At 49.9% G+C, this 19,927-nt stretch overlaps 2 protein-coding genes across 2 annotated transcripts; both read right to left on the bottom strand.

The window, feature by feature from the left end:
- Window positions 1–1,122: 1,122 nt before the first annotated feature.
- On the bottom strand, window positions 1,123–6,155 carry LOC128080900 (thyrotropin-releasing hormone receptor-like). Its single transcript, XM_052683678.1, has 2 exons — window positions 5,367–6,155; window positions 1,123–1,604 (listed from the first exon to the last, which is right to left on the bottom strand). The coding sequence occupies exons 1-2, from the start codon at window positions 6,138–6,140 to the stop codon at window positions 1,212–1,214; spliced, it is 1,167 nt and encodes a 388-aa protein (XP_052539638.1). The 5' UTR covers window positions 6,141–6,155; the 3' UTR covers window positions 1,123–1,211.
- Window positions 6,156–12,015: 5,860 nt separating this feature from the next.
- On the bottom strand, window positions 12,016–17,439 carry OCSTAMP (osteoclast stimulatory transmembrane protein). The gene is made up of 2 exons (XM_052683639.1): window positions 14,303–17,439; window positions 12,016–12,796 (listed from the first exon to the last, which is right to left on the bottom strand). Exons 1-2 carry the CDS (start codon window positions 15,275–15,277, stop codon window positions 12,497–12,499), a joined length of 1,275 nt encoding a protein of 424 aa, XP_052539599.1. The 5' UTR covers window positions 15,278–17,439; the 3' UTR covers window positions 12,016–12,496.
- Between the last annotated feature and the right edge of the window lie 2,488 nt (window positions 17,440–19,927).

Below are 19,927 nucleotides of genomic sequence, written 5' to 3'. Positions count from 1 at the left end.
GAAGCAGCTCTGAAATTTCTGTGCTGGGCTTCCTTATGAATAATGAGGAACTTCACTCCGGGAGATCCAATGTTCAGAAATAAACCAAAATCCATTTCCATGTAAACACTGTTTCCGAAATATCTGCAAAACCAGTGCTCTCTTTCCTCATCCTACAGCTATTTTGGACCAAAATAGATGATCTAATAATTCACAATATAATAATCACACATGCAAAGCCACCCCACACAGAAACAAAATAGACCCTGAGCCTTTCCCTGCATGAAGTGAGGTCTGTTTGCCCAGGGTAGTTATTTTCCATAGACACAAAAAGGTTTTTTTTTTAAATTGTGGCCGCTTCGAAATGTCACACAGACCTTTTGCAAAGCAGAGGTAAGGATCTGATTAAATGCTCTGGTTTGCTGTGAAGCAATGGTGGATGCTGAGGCTGAACGGGCTGCTCGAAGAATGGTGTGCAGTCACTTCAGGGTTACTGGTGGCTGCCTCTTGTTTTACTTGGCAGGAGCCTCGGCATCTGCCTTGTGTGTAATCTCTTACATTTTACTCCCAGTCCAGAGAGTTGCTTGTGAGTCTGGGGCAAGTGTCCTTGGGCTGGTTGGCACAGCAATGTTTCCAGCAGCACAGGGTGAGGTTCGTGGCACCCAGCTTCAGCCATGTGTAATGCATGAGTCTCCATCCGAGATGCAGACTGGTCCCTTTGGTGTTGGTGGAAGGAAATAACACACGAGAGGAGTGTGTTCATCTCTTCCTGGAATGAGAGGAGAAAGTGCCACATTGTCCCACTAACTCCAATAGACCCCTGGAGGAGCAGCTCATATTGGGTGCTTCCTGCATTTGGGTAGGGGAAGCTCACCCTCTAGGAAACCTGCTCTGGCAGCGGATTTTCCTTGACTGCCCTTCTCTTCCTGCATTTCCTTCCCATGCTCTGGCCTGACTCAACAAGCAGCTGCACTTGCACATAGCTAGGAATGGTGTTGCAGTGCTATATTTAACTACAGATTCTTTGGAGATGCTGAACATCGATCTGCGCCTAACAGCACAAAAATAAATTAGCATTAAGGAAAAGCAAATTAATTTGTCTCTAAGAATCCGTTCCGTTGAATGCCCTGGAGAGTTATTAAGTTAAGCTTGCCGCAATGCCCAAGCAATTTCTGTTGGCACTTTCCCAGCATGATGCACACAGCCGTACAGCTCCCGCTGCCTGCATTATGTCAGGGTCCTGGTGTCTGTGTGGCAGCCCTGCTTCTCCTCGCGGGTGCAGGGGGACAGTTCAGGTCATCCAGGTGAGTGCCATGCTCAAAGCTGCCCTGAGAGCCGTCGTTCGCTCTGCTATAGAGCACCGGGATGCTGCGTGGTGTGGGCACCTCTGTGCTCTTCCATCTGCACCTGCAGAGCTTCCTGAAGGCAGCTCTGAATCTCTGTGACATCAGGCTGTAGATGATGGGGTTGATGGCACTGTTCAGGTAGATGCACATCCGGCAGAAGAGGAGGAACCAGATGTTGAGGTACGGGGGGTCCACAAAGGAGTTCACCACCACCAGTGTGCGGTACGGCAGCCACAGAAGGGCAAAGAGGACCACCACGACAGCCAGCATCTTGGTTACCTGGTGAGTGGGGAGATGGAGAGGAGAAAGAGCCAGGTGAAGCTAAAGCTCCCGCAGAGCCTTCCTGCAGACAGGTAATTATGTCACTCCTATCAGTTGCAGACAGAATCACAAACCATGAGACTCTCTGCTCCTCTCTAAATCTGTTTTGTTCGTGATGCAGTCTTGCATAAGGAAAACCTTTAACTGATAGATTTTCACCCACCACTCATGGCCTTCCATCCAAGGCACTGGTACAGCTGCCCAGGGAGGCGGGGGAATCGCTGTCCCTGGACATGCTCAAGAAACGTGGAGATGTGACACTGAGGGACGTGGTTAGTGAGCATGGTGGGGTAGGCTGGGGTTGGGCTTGGTGACTTTAGTGGTCTTTCCAACCTTAATGGTTCTGTGGTTCCTCAGGACCAGCAGCCATCAGTCTGGAAATGAGTTAGAAATAATCATGGGAATTTCTGTGGCAGGGAAAAAAAAAAGAAAAAGAAAGAAAAGAAAATAGCAACAGATCAGTGAGGAACTGAAGCTGTGCAAAAGTGTGACGCTGAGTTTTGGGGGCGCCAAGGTGAATCTCACCTGCCTGGTGCATACTGGTTTGCTGTTCCCTCCCAGGGACAGGGCTCCTGGTACAGGTGAGAACTGCCTGGAGTCCTGCATGAATTCCTGACTTGGCTGATATGGGAGTTGCTCAGCTCATCAGTGTGGGTAAATTTAATTTACAGAACAGTGGAGGAGCACTCCATCTGTATATTAGGAGCAAGAAGATATTGAGAATTCAGAATGGAGCAGTAATCACCCTCAGCTTGACTCAAATTGCTGAAGAAAATGTTTTGTTTTTTCCTCTACTGAAACTCCAATGATCTTAATAACTTCAACAGCTCTTTTTGGTAGGTGGCAATCATCCTCCAGCAAGCAGTCACAGATTACGTGCGTCCCCGAGGAGGAAAGTATGAGTAAACATCAATGCTGCACTCATACTGAGGCAGTGGTGTTTCATATGTCAGAAAGGCGTTGTGCAATGACTCCAGCCCTCTATAAGGAAATGAGCACTTGGATCACACTCAGTCTTTCTGCTTTTCTTGGAGTGTTCTGTTGTTTGTTTGTTTGTTTTCTTTTACTTAGTTACAAACAGCGTTGCCTTCCTGCAATGCTTTGAGTAGAAACTGCGTGGTGGTAACAGAACTTTCCCTACAAGAAAGGAGCAATTGTCAAGCTGAGGCCAAAATAGAGGTGTTTTGCTGCATGTGGTTTAATGGGGATGTGAGGATGCTTCCCAGAGTGAGATCTCACAGCAATACCATGAGTGCTTGGGCTGTTGCTTACACTGCAGCGTGCTCTCTGCCTCTGGAGAAGATAGGGGTTGGTACAAGATGTGCCAGAATCTGGCCTCAGAGCTTATGGGGTGGTTGGTCATATTTCTGTCTGAGGTTTATATCCAGAGAGTGAAATTGATTTGAACAAAAATGTGATAACAGCTGAACTCTACAGCGAAATGCAAGCAGCTCCTCTGGTTAGGTGACTCTAAGAGCAATTTGTTTAGGATGTAACCCCCCTACACCAAGCAGTTCAGTGCTCCTCCTGGGAGACCCGGCAGGCTCTGTGCTTTGCCCATCCCGTGGAGACAGAGCTCCTTTTGAGGCTGAGGCAGCTCTGACTTTTTGCTGCTGTCTCTCTCCTTGCTCAGGAACACGAGAGAAGTGTGAAGCGTGAGCTGAGCTCTGCGCAGCCGTGACAGAGCCGGAGGGTGCACACAGCACATCCCCGGGTTGAGAGGCGTGGTGGTTCCAGTCCTTTCTGAGACTGAACACGGTGAAGCGTTGTGCAGAACCGGTCATTCATCTGCTTTTCAGCCTCAGTGCCTAAGTACCTGCAGAGTACCTGCAGAGGTCGTTAGGAATCCCTCCAGCGGACCGGAGCACGGAGGCTGCAGCTCGGCCCACGCTTTGCTCCAGCAGAGGATGGACACCGACCCTCCCTCCCCCCCCCCCCCCTCCCCGGCCGGCAGATCCTCCTTCACACCCTCGCGTTTGGAGCCTTTCCTATTAGAGCCGTTTCCGGCGCTGTGTCCTCACTTCGGATGCTCAGGACAGGACCCTTCAGCTCCTGGTGACATTTTCAAGGGCTGTCAGCACTTCCCCGCAGTGTGACAGACAGGTGCCATCACCCGGCACGCCGCCTCTTTCCTCCCACCACGGCCGCGGGTAATTAACGAGCCAAGAAAACCAGTTAGGAGCTGCTCATCATAACAGCCCTGCCGCACTCGGGCAGGGTTTGCTGCTCCTGCCTCAGACCGAATCCCCGCCATCGGAATTTTGCCCCGTCCTGCTCTGCCCCTCCGGCCCCCTGTGCCTTCCCACCGCAGTTTCTCTTGGAGGTGTCACTGACCCTGCAGGGCTCTCTGACTTCAGGGCGTTGTTTTTCTCCCCGCAGACAGATGCAGAATCACCACTCACCGCAGCTCCTGCACCTCCACCCATCGCACTGTGAGCTGCCAATCTCAGGCAGAGCCAAGGAAGATGCTCTGTAGGACACGGCTTTGCACTGCTGCTCATCCTGCCCCAAACCCTTATCGATGTACCTGTGTGGGGCACAGATAACTTGTTTCTCCTGTAAACCAGTCCCTCAGCAATGAATCAATTGAGTCTATACTCATAGAATCATTGAGGGTGGAAAAGAGCTCTGCAGTCATCTAGTCCAAACTCCAGCCCATCACTATCATGCTCACTAACTGGTTCAAGCTGGGTCCTCATTTTGCAATTAGGAATTCAACACCTCTCCAAATCTTCCAAAGTCCAGTGAGTCAGAAGCAAATTGCTCCCAAATAGTATGATAGTTACAGTGAAACACATGGACAGCCCTTATCTCTGTCTGCAAAGCAGGATTGGGGAATCAAACAGATTTACATTGTGGCTGTGACAGAGCTTTCCCTCCTGGATGAACAGCTGACTCATAACAGCTTCTCAGAGGCTTCAGCTCAGCTTTTGTTTGGGCTATTTGTTGGTAATGGTACAAATCATCACATAGCTCCCTATACAGCGAGAATATTGATTATGATATCATTAAACACAATGGCATTTTTACTCCTGTGACCCCAGCTCTGAGATGTAAGCAAGCCAGGGGAGGTTTTGTCTGCTGAGATACTGCAGAAGGTAATGGAGATCTCAAGAAAACTGCCAGAGAAAAGAGCACAGAATGCTTCCAGGGATTGGAATGCCATCAACCAGCCCTCAAGTTCTTAAAGAAATATGCACTCCTGAGATGCTCATTCAGCTTCTGTGACTCTGAATCATTTCTCCTGGTCAGTAGAAGACCCTGTGCAAGTCAAGCAAGAAGTTGGGGAAATAAGAACTTTGAGGGGCTGAAACCTACTGCAAGCTGGCTGGAAATAACATCTTGCTTGCTCAAAGGCAAGAGGAGTGGCGATTTCAAAGTCTTCAGCTAGTTTCCAAGCTTCAACCCTTAACTTTGATACATACCATGTCTCAGAGCTTGAAATATGAATGGGACAGCCTTCATGCAAAGACCCATGCACAGATACTGACTCATCCCAGGACCTAGCAGGCAATGAGCATTAATTATCCCAAACCCCTGCACTTCAGTCACTCCCAGTGAACGCAGGCAGCTCTGCAGAGCTCAGTCAAAGCAGAGGGAGCCCATTTTCCAGCAAAGTGACCCTCCTGGCTCCTCCAGGAGCAAGCTATTGGAGCACTCCCCCCACCCAAAGCACCAGTCCCCTGTGCACAGAGCCTGCAGCCCACCGGGGTTCCGTACCTGCTTGCGGGAGCTCAGGATCCCCCTGCTGCCCAGGCAGGATTGCTGGAGGGAGCCACCTCGATGTGCTGAGCCCAGGGCATGCTGCGGGGCGGCGGGCAGCGGGCTCATGTATAGAATGCGGGCAATGAGGCCGTAGAGGACGGCTGCAAGTCCCAACGGTATGACGTAGAAGACAGCAAAATCCAAGAAATAAATGGGCATGTAAAGGCTTCTGGAGACACGGTAGCCACAGCTGACCTGTTCTCCATCTGAAAACGTGACCTGGGACGTGTCCACTAAGAAGAACCACATGAGGCAATAGAGGGAGGTGAAGATCCACAGCGAGAAGATGATGCGCTTGGCGCGGGCCACGGTGCACAGGAGCTGTGCCTTGATGGCATGGCAGATTGCGATGTAGCGCTCCACTGTAAAGGCGGTGATGGACCAGGAGGAGATGTTGATGCCCAGGTACTGCAGGTAGGTGATGCAGAGGCAGCCGACGTAGCCGTACACCCAGGAAGACACCACTTCAGAGATGTTGGGCAGCCCAGCCACAAGCAGTACCAGCAGGTCGGCCACAGCCAGGCTCACCAGGTAGCAGTTGGTGGGGGTCACCATGTGCTTGGTGCGCAGCACCACCAGCACCACCATGGCATTGCCTGCTATGCCCACCCCGCAGACGAGCAGCACCAGCAGGATGGTGACCACCTGGAGCTCCAGGGGCTGTCGGGGCATCCTGCCCAAGGTTTGGTTGCCCAGCACGGCTCCTGGGCTGGCTGAACCGTTCTCCATGGATGCTGCACCGATTCTGCAAGCACTGATGAGCTCCCCTCCTTCCCAACCATTTCCCCCTCCCCTTTCTTCTCCACCCACCTCTCCTGCAAATCCCCTCCATCCTCCTACCCCCTCCAACCCCTCCCCCTCTGCTGAACCACTGCTAGGAGGAGCAGGGAGCATTCAGAAAACCCCAACCCCTGCAACCTCCTTCCCACCCCTGAGGACTCTCAGAATCCCTCCGCACCCCCTCATGCACCTGCTCCCCACTTACACTTGTTGGGTCCTGGTGCACTGCTGAGCCAAGGAGAGGAGGAGGAGGCACAGGAGGAGGTAGAGGAAGGAGCCCAGCTGGGGTCCTGTCTTCCTTCCACATCTCAGGAGGATGGGACCGGTGTGATGCCTTCCCCATTTCCTTTGGGCTGGGGCAGAGCAGTGCTTTCCCTGGGGGTCTTAAACCTCCTCCCATCAGCTGTCCCATGGTCACCCCATCTCAAAGGAACAGTGGTGTCACTCCACTGGGGAAAGTCTTACCCACCCTGTGCTGGGAGCTCTGCTGGATGGGCTGGGCTGTCTGTATCTATCCCAGGCTGTGAGATGTGTTTCCCACCAGTCAGGTTAATGCAGCAGCAGCCTGACTCTGCTGTCAGCTCTTGCTCGCTCCTGATGTCTCTGCAGAAAATGTATTTTCAGATGGAAAGAGCAACTGTGATTGCTAAGATAGAGTGCTCATCATACCCAACCTGTGGAGTGGAGGAAAGGGCGAGGAGAAAAGCTCACTTTTCAATTAGATTACATTGCAATTAGAAGCAGAGCCACGCCATTAATCCCAGGCACAGACACCCATCTCCAAAATGTGAAGGATTTCCAATGCTGAGATTCCAGTCTAGGGCTTCAAAGGCGCATTTCCAAACGTGGGTGCTACAATCCCAGTGTGGATAAAAAAACTCCTGCCCAGCCCCATGCTCTTCTGCCTAAACAGCATTCTGTCCCCAGGCTCTGCCTTGCAGTGACAAATAAGACTTTCCCCCTTTTCTCTGGGTATGCCCCCAGTTGGCTTTACAGGGTGCAGTCACTGCAGTTTTTCACTCCCTTTTGTGACGTTTTGTTCAGCTTGGGCTCAGTTGTGAAGGGCAAATGCCCTCTTCTTCCCTTTCCTTTTCTTCCCTTTGGACTCACTGCTTCCTGCCCCAGGACTTCGCTCTCTGGATCAGCCCTGGGCTGGGGATGCAGTGGCAGGTCCTTGCCATGCTCATCTCTCCTCAGGATGCACTTTGTTCTACCTTTCCTCACTTTTTTAATAGATTCATATTTCATGGTACTGTTTCATGACAGTGTTTATGCTGCATTCCCCTACTGAGGTGTGCAGGAAGGCAGGATGCAGCTCATGCAGCTGCTCTTCACCCACAGATAGCACTCGCTGCTGCAGCCAATCTGATGGTGTCCATTACACACCTTCCTGTGGTGCTGGGGAGCTGACAGACAGAAGGTACTGCCATGCTCATCAGTCAACATTGTTGTCCTCTGTCAGGAACACCGCCTGGCTGCTCTGACTGCAGCATCCTGTTGCTCTGTGCACTGTTTTTTAGCAGAGCTGCCATACATTATCCCTCTCTGAAGTTGCTCCCTGACCCCACTGTGGCTTCCACCTACCTTGGCCTTTCTACAATTTCCTTTGGCTGCTGTGGGCTCGTCTGGTCCAACACACAGAGAGACCTTTGAGATTTAGCATATTTTGTAGACACTGCTGGGAAAAAAATGATCCTCTCACCCACCTTTGTGGAAAACACCTCTCCATTCTCTGTTGCTTCACAATCTGTACATATTACACCCATAAAACTGCGCCACTGAGGCTGTACCAGCACTCAGTGATGGTGAAAGTAGAAAAGATGCAGCATAAAAAGGTCACAAATGGGAGGGTTTGGGGCTGGACTATGGAATTTTAGACTGCAGAGGTCTTCAAAGCCCAACCCATGGCCCCTAACCCAACCAATGGCCAGAACCCAATTAGTGGCCCTAAAACCAAACCATTGCAGCAGTGTCACCAAGCACAACCCTGACCCCAACTCTGTAGCACTGTGGTCACATGGCAGCAGTGTTTCCCTAGATGACAACAGGGAAGTTAGTTTTACTCCCAGCCCCATTTTGTGGACACAGAAATGCACCTTGCCACCCATTCCAACTGCGGGGAGTAATTGAAGATTGGAGCAGCCTATAACTAGTTAACATATGCAGATGTGATACTTTTTCCACACTCCATTTGCACACTGAAATAGTCTCTGGCAGTGACTTCATTTCCTCTGTTGATTATCTGCAAAGAAACCTACAAAGAGTGTGAGCAGCCCCTGGTCCATCCTGGCTGTGAGCATTTGTCTGGAGTGACTGCCACTGCTTTTTCCTCCTTTCTTTCTGTTTCTGTGGGCTGAAGGCTTGGTATGAAGCACAAATATGGAAATTCACAGTTCCGAAATAGGAAGCATTGAGTCAGAGTGAAACGTCACACAATCTTCAGTTAGAAAGAACCAAAATGAGGAAAACTGTGGTGCACTGCAAATCACTTGTGGAATCTCTGCAGCCGTCTCGTGTCTTCAGCTCATTACAGTACATTTTGGTTCCTCCTCGGGGGCGGGGAGGGGGAATCTCTAAAGGCTCTTGCCCAAAAGAATGGTTTTCTGACAGTTCCCAATTCACTGTGCATCTGACTGTTACTCAGACAGCAGCTGGGATCACTGCAGAAGCAACAGATGCTGTGCCTGGTCGTTGGCTACTGGTCCTGGTAGTCGAGGACCATCCTGTGCAGGGTGGGAAAGGGAGCAGAGCCAGAACACAAGGCTTTCCATGGCTGTCCAGCCATGTACCATAGCATGGAATAGATTTCATTTATGTTTATTCATATTCCCTTTTCTAAATCTTAGGGTATATAGCCATTACTTTTCCATTTCATTTACTGTGCAAATGCTGTAGATAGGATAACATAAAAATGTAACATAAAAACGGAGCTTGATTAAAAATCAGGAAGTATTTCTGGAGAGGTGGTTGAGTGATTCTCTGCTCTGGTGGATGTAGGTTGGTGGCTCTGAGTGAAATCCTTCCCAGTGTACTGCCTCGGCTGGACAGTTTTTACATTTGCTCCTCAGCATATTAAGGCCATTCATCCCCTGGACAGCCAGCCATAAGCAGAAATTTAGCATGTATTTTACTTACAATTGCACTTGTACAGGGTGACAAATCCATAAAAATTCACCACAAAAACCCAAGGGTAACCAGGGGCTTTAGGGCACACCCTGTCCCATGGCCGAGGACCTCCCACCCCCTGCTGCAACTGAGCTGGTGAAGGAAAGAGCAATCGATGGGCCTTTCTATGTGTAATTAACACTTTTATTTAGGTTAGAAAGAAATTCCAAACCTCCACAAGTGCAAGGGAGAAAGCAAACAAACATATCCTAGTCTGGCATCAGCAAGGATTTGAGTTGGTGTTGGTGTTAATGAGTGATGGGAGAGTTGAAAATGCCTGACCCTTCCTCAAGGTAGTTAAGGCTCTCCTCCACCTGCAGCAGTGAATGATAGGTGACAGGTATCATCATGACTTTCCTTCCTACATTCAATAAAAACCCTTTTGACACCAGTGCGATGACTATTCATGATTGTCCATGGTGTAACATGTCACCTTTATTGCTTCCTCCGTCATGAACCAACCCCAGCATTGCCACGACAGAACTCGCTGATCTCCTACTCTCCAATGTTTCTACAAAGCCCAAACTCTTCCCTTTCTCTCATCACTGAAACCACAGAAACTGGTGTCGTGTGTGCAAAAAATTCATACAAATCTCTTTTTCATCCCTGAAGACCAACCTGCAAAATGGCAATGGCAGCACAATGCTTCAGGTACAAGTTTATGACAGCTGTGATGCTGGAGGCATAAGCAGAGTGGCAGTACCTGACACTGATCATTATCCTTTCAAGCTAATGCAATTACCCTAATCAAGGTTTCTTCGATGCTGAACTTTGGTGTTTAAAAGTACAAACTTTCCATAATCAATCTTTAGTAGTTAAAATTTAGGAGGAGCTGAAGGAAACTGGAAAAGAGAACCAGTCTGGACTGAGGTTAGTTTGTCCTAGCAAAGAGGAATTTTTGGGTTGAGAATGGATATTTCAGAAGCTCCTCCCACGCTGCTCAAATGCCCTGGGAGTGGGGCACTGCAAGTGTGAAGGATGCAGTGGGAACCTGTGGGTGGGACTCAGTCCTCTTAGTCCAGATCTGTGGTCTTCTCTGCTCCAATTCCTCTGAACCTGGGGGACCCATCTCTGAGCAAAGCCATTGGGATGACCCAACACTGCCCTGACTTTTCCAGCCTCATCTGCCCCTGTACCCCATATTTCCCCATATCTCCTTCTGCATGCCCCAGCAGGGCTCCTCGCTGCTCCATGGGCTGACAGCTGGGACAGACCCTGGACACCGGCTTCCCAAAATGCTACTGGCCAACACTTTAACAATTTCTTACACGGCATTAAAAGATTGCTACACATCTCTTGCCAAACAGATGAGTCTTTCCAAGGAAAGCTGTTTTTGATGTGCTCATTGGAAGGCACTGTGCTTCTGGAATGGTTTGTGGCTGTAGGGTTTCCCTGCTCTCCTTACAGCTCCTTAACTCCTGACCCCAGGTAATTTTGGCTACTCAATTGGCAAATGGGAATCTTTTTGCTTTCCCCAAACAGAACATCACAGAGTATTAGCTGCAGAAACCACATATGGCACAACTGCCCAGGGAGGTGGTGAGGTCACCATCCCTGGAGGTGTTCAAGAACTGTGGGGATGTGGCACTGTGCTCAGTGGACATGGCGGGATGGGTTGGAGTTGGACTTGGTGACCTTAGGGGTCTTTCCAACCTCAACAATTCTATAATTCTCTGGCAAAGCAGCCTAGCTGCTGCAGAGGGGGAAAGATACTTGTATTAATCACCTTAACAGCAGGGAATTAAGAAACCTGGGGAGATAAATATACCAGGGTTTTGTTAGATTGATGCTCAAAAAATAATCCAGATCTACTTTGTTTCAAGCTTCTCAGAAGCTGATAGATCTTTGTGCATCTGCAGCTGCCACTTCACTTCTGTAATTTAATCTCTTTGAGGTGCATTATACCAAATAATTATCTTAATGAAGACTCTAATGGGAAAAGAGAGGGAAATAATAGATGTGCTTTGAAGAAATGAAGCTGCAAAGTTGCTTTGTTTTGAAGCTGGCTCTTGTCCTTATCCAGGTTCTGATGTGCCTCTTTCAAAAGATATGCTTCAATGATGGATTTTTACATATTAGTTACAATATCACCATTTCTGAGTTTGAAGCAACCCAACACATAAAACTAGCTATTGCTTTAGCAAAGCCCAGCCTTTCATGTCCTGCCCCATCCTGCTCCCTGCAGAGCTCTGGCTCCAATGTCAGGTTTCACTCCACCACTTCTATATCCTCCTGGATATTGGCCTGAGCTGACCTTTTTTTGGCTGCCTTCCTCCTCTTCTGTAGTCCTCCAGCTGCTCTATCTGTTATTCTGGAGAGCCCTGGTGAAGAGATTTCAGCAAGTCCTCACGCACTGATTCCTACTCTCTCCCATGCCCAAGAGGTGCTTCTCGGTGTCACATGGTCTTCAGTTTCTTTCAGCAGGTTAAAACAACACTTTATATCATAAATGATATGCATTCTAAATAATAAGTAAATAATAATAAATTAATTAATGCTCCTGGAGATTTTCAAGAGAAGTGTAGATGTCTCACTGAGTGACATGGTCTAGGGCAGTCAGAGGCATGGGCTGATGGTTGCACTGCATGGTTGTTGTGGTCTTTCCAACCTTAATGACTCTGTGATTCTACAATTGATTTTTAATCAACTCTAATGTTTTGGGGTTTTTTGCTTGCTTCCTGTAGGGATCACTTCAGGGAGAAAGGAAGCAGTTGGGTGAGATGATCTCATAGCTCTTTCCAACCTAAAGATGGTATGAATCGATGAAGGGTGCACTTCCTCCAGCAGTGACATGGGAAGGTGAAGGAGCACTTCCTCCACCCATCTCCCACGCACACTTAGCCTTGCATAATGCTGCCAACACCCTCACAGTCATAGGAATTATCTTGGGTTCCTTTTTCCAACATTCCTGGATGAGTTCTAGATTGAATTAAGAAAAGAAAGTGAATGTAGCTCATTTTTTCTCAGATTAATCAAAATATCACTTCTGGCCTTTTTCTCTCTTAAATTGGCAAATATTGCTCCCAGGCTCCAACCACTTCTCTGACTCTAGAGAGTGAATTCTGCGATCCCTTTGCATATCCAGTTATTGCCACAAGCTCTTTGTCATTCCCTGCATGTCCAAAATTGTCCTTCATTTCTCAGCTGTGTTGCTTCCTGTGCTGCCGGGACAGCTTGCCATAGAGGTAACGTGCCCGCTCGTCCTCCCGGCTCTCAAAGAAGGAAGCAGAAATTTTCCTGCACAGGCGGCGTGCGTAGGTCTCCAGAAACACGGTGGCGTAGATAATGCAGAAGAGCAGCCCCACAACCAGCAGCACGGAGGGGTTGGGAGGTATCGGGGGGCTGATCCTGCAGCCAGCAGAGCTGAAGGTCAGGGAGTGGTGGTAGCTCCTATCAACGTCCTTCACGGGAAGTGAGATTTTCAGGAAGTCTATTTCAGCCTGAAATAAAGAGAGTAAGAGGTTCAGTGAGGTATGAGCCTGGAGGTGTGTGGTTGCTGGTATAGCTTGTTTGAGTGCGTTTAGATGAGGGTACTGAAGCACAAATATACTTCAGGCAGGAGCTGTGGGTGCTGAGCCCCTGGCGTGGTGGGATCCAGTCCTGGCATCGTCATCTGCTGCTGCAGCATTCACACCGAGCCAGAGCACAGAGAGCAGCAGGGGCTGCATGTTTTAACAGAAAGGTTTGTTTCTAAGCCCTTATTGCTTCACTATAAGCAGTTATCTGAGCTAGGAAGTGCACAGGCTGGGGCAGGAGGAGGATGGCAAGATAAATAGGGAATTAAAAAGCATAATGAGAATTAGAATCATAGAATCATAGAAACATAAAGTTTGGAAAAGGCCTCTAAGATCATCCAGTTCAACCGTCCACCTACCATAAAAACTGCCCACTAAACAACATCCATCAGTGCCATATACTTGTGGTTTTGAATAGCCCAGGCGTGGTGACCCCCCCACTTTCCTGGGTAGTCTGTGCCACTGCATCACCTCTCTTTCTGAGAATCAATTCTTCCTTATTTCCAACCTGAACCTCTCCTTGCACAACTTAAAGCCACTGCCTCCCGTTCTATCTTAGGAGCAGAGGCCGACCCCCACCTCACACAACCTCCTTCAGGGAGCTGCAGACAGCAGTAAGGTCTCCCCTGAGCCTCCTTTTCTCCAGACTGAACCATCCCAGTTCCTCAGCTGCTCCCCATAAGTCCCCACTGTGCTCAGACCCCTCACAGCCCCGTTGCCCCTCTCTGGACGCGCTCCAGGCCCCGATGTCTGTGTGGCAGTGAGGGCCCACAGCTGAGCACAGCACTCGAGGTGCGGCCCCACCAGAGCTGAGCACAGCGATGATCACCTCCCTGTCCTGCTGGCTGCGCTCTGATGCACACCGGGATGCTGTTGGTCTTCTTGGCCACCCTGGCACACTGCTGGCTCACGTTCAGCCGAGCGTCGACCAACACCCCCAGCTCCATTTCTTCCACACAGTTTTCCAGCCACCCTGCCCCAAGGCTGTAGCAACGTGTGGGGTTGTTGTGACCAAAGCGCAGGACCCAACGCTTGGTCTTGTTGAACTTCATCCCATTGCCTCAGCCAGGTGAGCAGCCTGCCCAGGTCCCTCTGTGGGGCCTTCAGGTCCCATTTCCTCCCACCTTGGTGTCACCAGCACCTCTTTACTGAAGATACACTCAATTCTCTCACCCAGATCATCAATAAAGATATTAAACAGGGCTCCAGTACCAGCCCCTGGGGAACCCCACTCATGACTGGTTGTCAGCTGGATCTAAGACGATATTAAAATAGATTGAAACTGGGGAGTTTTGTGAAACAGGATACTGGGTGACAGAAAGGCAGCGGGCAGGGCTGTCCCCAAGGATCTCCTGCACACCGAGCAGCATCACAGCCCAGGGCAGCGCATTAGAGAAGCCAACCCATCTGTGTGCCCCAAGCAGCACTCACCTGGTATTTGATGCTGAGCGTGATGGGCACTGCGGACAGCTGAGCCATCCTCCTCACTGCCACGTCCGCTACGCCAAAGACGAGGTGCTCCAAGGCCACCACCACCAGCACCAGCAGCAGGGCCACCGAGAGGCGCAGCGCCTGCGCCAGGCACAGCATCAGCTCCTCACGGGACAGCCTGAGGCCCGTGGGGCGGATGAGGCGTTGGGCTGAGCCCACCAGCAAGTGGGAGGCTCCTCCATCCTCAGCCAAACGCTGCAGCTTCTTGGTGATGTAAATGTTGTCGAAGCGGAGGTTGGTGAGGTAATTCTTCAAGTACCAGATGGACTCAAAGCAGAGGTAGAGCACGGAGAAGGCAGCGACCAGTTTGTTGCCTGCTCGCACACAATCTTTGACCAGCACCTCGACAGCCAAAAAATCCTTCCTGGCTTTCTCACCAGCGAGGTGCACCTGGTTAATCCAGGAGTTGTTCTTCACCAGTGAAAACTGAAAATGTCCATCCATGGGCTTCAAAATAGCGTAATTTTTTATTTCATCCCCCAGCTTCCAGGAAGCGTTCTCCAGCAGATCAGTGGAGTTCAAAAGGCTCTCAGAGGAATTCTTGGAGATGCACAGGATGACCTGCAGTAAGGTCTTGATGTTGCTGATGATGTTGGGGGTGATGTTAACCACTGCTATCATGATGCAGGCTGACAAGAGGAGCTTCCGGCCCTGCTTGGTGCCCAGTGTCGGCATGGTGATGCTGAAGGCACAGCGCACAGGGTGCAGCAAGAACAGGGCAAGGAGGAGGAGCAGGCTGAAGGTGATGGCCATTGCGATGGAGATGTGCTGGGGGTACTCCAGGGATGCAAAGAGCCAGTTGTAGAAGAGGCCTCCAAGCAGCACGGTGATGCAGGAGCACTGCAGAAATAGGGACCACAGCTCCCGGCTGTCTGCTGGGACTGGTTTGGAGTATATGGACCATTGCTCTGTCATGATCCTCTGCAACTTTGGGAACAGGGAGTCTTCATAATAGGCGTTGTCATGCAATCTGTGCAAAGAATAAGCACCAAGGTGTTAGTAAGGAAATACAAAAATGCACTAATTTGGGGAATTTGTAACATCCCTCTCTGATCTCGCTCTTTGCCTCTCTGATATCTGAGTTGCTGGCACTGGGGTCTTCCCTGCAACCATGCAGGCCAGGACAGTTCATAGCATTTGTTGAAATCGCTGTCTACAACTCCCTGAAAGGCGGTTGTGGCCAGGTGGGGGTCAGCCTCTGCTCCCCAGTCATAGCAACAGGACGAGAGGCGGTGGCTTTAAGTTGCATGAGAGGAGGTTCAGGTTCAATATTAGGAAACATTTATTTTCTGAAAGAGTGCTGATGCAGTGGCACAGCTGCCCAGGGAGGTGGTGGGGTCGCTGTCCCTGGAGGTGTTCAAGAAATGTGGAGATGTGGCACTGAAGGACATAGCTAGTGGGCATGGTGGGGTGGGTTGGGGTTGGTCTTGGAGATCTGAGGTCTTTTCCAACCTCAGTGATTCCATGATTCTATGAAAGATCTGATACCAGTTATAAGCAACTCCTCCTCCTCTAATATCATTAGAGAAAAACATTATATTACTCTATAAAAAAGAAGTCATTCAGAGTAGGCTGAACTCTTTAGCTGTGTTTAAGAGCAGGTTTGGTGGCTTCTTAGAAGAGAGAGAAAGGAAGAAAGGACTCCCAGCTGCTCTGGAAATTGTTAGTTAGCTCAATAATAAAGGTGCTTAATGGAACAGAGGAGCTGGAGCAGGAGCTTTTGCCTGCCTGCTTCTTAATAAGAGATGAAAATCCAAGTAGGAGACTCAGCAAATCTATGGGTGACAAATACAGAACTGATCAGAGAAAACATTGTTTCACACAGATGCCTTAGTGACAGAGGAAATCTCCAAGGTTAAGAATTTGGCTACTGCAGGCAGGATGAAAAGTCCCAGGGAGCTATTTAAATGCCTAATGGAAACAAATGTTTGGGAAGAAGTACTATTTCTCAGGCGTCTGATGTGGAATGACTCTCCAGAGAGCAGAAAACCTGGCGGGGAGAAGGATTATCCCACTGCAGCTTTCAGTCCTGTCCCAAGGACGAGACCAGCCAGGAGAGCCCATCTGTCCTAGCCTGGCAGCAGCAGCAGTAACCCCAGAGTGGGAATTGTGCCCGGCTAATCCATTTACCAGACGTTTGCCAGTGGATAGGCAGTTCAAAGCTATTGGGACAAAAAGACTGAAGCAGGTATTACATACCTGGATGACGAGATGTGTCCCTGTCCTGTCTGTAGGCTCCCCATGTTCTGATGCCCTGTTACTGCCACTGTGGATACTGGAGGCAGCTGCTGGGACACCCACAGGAAGACACCAGGCAGCCAGGACTCAAAAAATGGGCTTCATAAGGCAATTTGAGTCAACAGATGCTGTAAATTCCTGTTGTGAGTGGACAAAGCTGGTATGTGGAGCCCAGGAGCAACCCTGCTGTCAGACTGCCTTGGATCTTGCTGAAGTGCAGAGGCTTGGTGCGATGACATGCTGCTGAGAGAAATGAGTCAGCTCCATATGGAATGAGTCAGTACTATATGGAAAGACTGGGGGGAACAAGGATCACATGGGAGTTGGGGTGTCACTGTCCTGAATTGGGAAATCAGCTGTCTCATCCCAGCAGTATGTTGAGCACTTAGAGAAAAGGGGGCTTTCCTCCAGCAGGCATCAGTCATGGCCCAAAGGCACTTCTGGGCATGGAAGGCTCCAACAAATGCTCTGGTCACTGTTGATCAGTTCTGGCAGGCTGCATTTCTCTGCTGAAACTGTGAACTCGTGTGCTGGGCTCACAGTGCTTAAAGGGCAACTCCTCTACAACTCTCACTTCTGTACCCCTTCCTTGGTGGAATCTGGCTGCTTCATTCTACCTAACTCAAAGAAGTTTGCATTTAGGAAGCTTGACTCGAGCTTTTTGCTGAGACCAGCAGCCTCGTGGGAGCTGTAGATGAGCATCTTTTGGGGCCACGGCCATTGGCCATGCACAACTGGATCTGGGTATCTTGTGGTTCTTGCAAAGGAAGACCTGCTCCTTTCCCAATTCCCTGTGGCCAACAAATCCACCATAAATGGATTCCTGGGATTCCTGAAGTTCCAGCTGGGACTGGAATTGGTTCCAGCCTCCAAACCTCAGGGAAGGACCAGCAATGATGGCTGCTCCAAGACATGGAGGGGAAGATGTGTCTCCCTGCCAGAAAAACAAAGATGCTGTCTACAAGAACTGTGCACAAATCCTGCCTTCCTCCACTCGCAGAGCACAAAGAAGATCACCAAACCTGTGCTGGGGCCTCCCCAAGTGATGCTGCTGCCTTCAGCCCTCCTGCCGGTGGGAACATGGGGCTCCCAGCCAGTTCCCATGCTCCCTACAGCGAGAGAGGGCGAAGGGCTGGGGCTCAGCTGGGACACAGCTCCCTCCCCAGGGATGTAGCCGGTCCCCACAGTGGTGCAGCCATTGGAGGATGAGCAAAGCTGAGCATGAGCCTATCTCTGTCTGCTCCCTCATCCCTTCATGTATGGCACAGCTGAGGTGTTCTTGGAGTGCCCAGGGACCTGTGCAGAGAGCTGAGTGAGGTACTCTGAGTGGCTGCAGCCTTCAAGAGGAGCACTGAATGGTTTGAGCTGGAAAAGACCCTCAAAGGCCATCTGGTCAACCCCCCCTGCAATGAACAGGGATACTCACAGCTCCGTCAGGAGCTCAGAGCCCTATCCAACCTGACCTTGGATGTCTTCACGGCATCCACCACCTCTCTGGGCAACCTGTACCAGTGCCTCACTGCTCTTATTGTGAAGAGCTTTTTCTTATACGCAATCTAAATCTCTCCTCCTGTAGTTTGAAACCAGCTCCCCTTGTCTTATCAAGAGACAGGCACCAGGAAAAGCGCTTTAGTTTGGAGCATCAACAGCAATTGCTTGCCCTGGCCATGACTTAGGTGGTGATACCACTTCGCAGTTTATAAAGGAATGTGCCAAAAGGCAAAACTCATCAGGCTCATAGTGGCTATCCCAAGACTCATTTTTCTCACTGTACCCCAGAGCTAGCTGATTATAGCACTTGAGACCCCTTTCAGAGCGAGCAGGTAGCTTTCTGAGGTGGGAAGAAATTATCAATAGACCATTAAGAACCGAAAAAGAAATCACAGACCATTAAGAAAACAAACAAATACATGAATGATTAACAAACACAAGGAGCAGAGCAGCGTGTTCTCTGAGTCTGCTGCAGAGGGGAGCTGGAGTCTGTGGGGATGCTGCATTTGAACGGTGATTCTGAGCAGCACCGAGTACTTGTAAGTACGGCCGAACCTGGCTGGAATGTTTCCCAAGGCTCCACAGCGTTCCCTATATGCTGGACTATATGGGTGGGGGCAAAAGGATACACCGCCTGTGCTGACAGTTTGCCAGTGAGCCATTTTCACTGCTTGATGTTTCTCAGGACACAGTGAACAGGCTCGCTTTGTGTAGAAACAAAATTCAAAACCAAGCGAACAAACAAATAAAATAAAGATTTATGCAAGTGAGGGAGTATGTGCGTTTACCCACAGGCTGGGCGCAGGACGAGGCAGGATCCGGCATCTTTGCGAAGCAACTGTGACACCTGGCGGTCACACTGCTCCGGCGCTTCTGTCTGCGTGCGTCTGGGCTCATAAACGATGGATGTCTGCGGATGGGTGACTTTTTATGGAAAGCAGAGGAAGTGGAGGAGAAATGGGATGTTGTCAGTCGTGAAAATGGTGCTTCACGTTGGAATTTCTTCTCTAAAAGAATGGTGATGCATTGGCACAGGCTGCCCGGGGAGTGGGGGAGTCACCGTCCCTGGGGTGTTAAGGAAAAGGAGGTGTATTACGAGGCACGCAGTCGGTGGGCACTATTGGTGGTAGGTGGGTGGTTGGGCTAAGTGGTCTTAGAGGCGTTTTCCAGCCTTAGTGATGCTGCAACAGTATGATGGCAGCTGGCTCTGCATGGCCCCCTCACCGCTGCGGGGCCCCGAGGAGGACCTCTGTGTGAACAGTTCACAAAGCCACTCGAATGCTTCTGGGATAAAAGACACTACATAACACTTCCCTACTGTAAATAAACCAGAACGAGTTTCCTCCGAGTGTCTCAGGAGAACATGTGGATGTTCATCCCAGATCGGATGGGGAACTTCAAAGGAGCGAGGCAGAGATATTCTGGATGTTGAATTTCAATGCACAAGTGAGGCATTTCCTGTTTAATTAAAATTCACAGGCGGGATGCTAATGTGAATGGCTTTGGTGGTGGCTGTTGAATGTTGACGTTCTTAGAGAAATGGTGTGCAGGCAAAGGCCCTCTGAAACAACAGGGCTTAAGTTACAGAAGGTTGATACAGCACTAGAAATGCCCTCTCCCGAGATTTTTCGTATCTCTGGTCTTATCACAGAACCCTCAACAACAACCAGGTTGGCTTACTGTAAAAATAGAAACTTCTTCCAGTCAATTTTAGCATAGCAATGGGCCAGTGATGCAGAGTGCCCGAGTCATGGGGGCTGGCAGGGAGCAATCCTGCTCCTCCAGGGGACAAACCCAAAGCTGTGGGGTTAAACAGGGGAGAAGGAGGCTCAGCTC

The sequence above is a fragment of the Tympanuchus pallidicinctus genome, unplaced genomic scaffold (genome assembly GCF_026119805.1).
Source record: "Tympanuchus pallidicinctus isolate F22 unplaced genomic scaffold, pur_lepc_1.0 scaffold20, whole genome shotgun sequence".
Lineage (NCBI taxonomy): Eukaryota > Metazoa > Chordata > Aves > Galliformes > Phasianidae > Tympanuchus > Tympanuchus pallidicinctus.
Note: the sequence above shows the minus strand (reverse complement) of the source record. Positions and strands in the feature narration are given on the sequence as shown.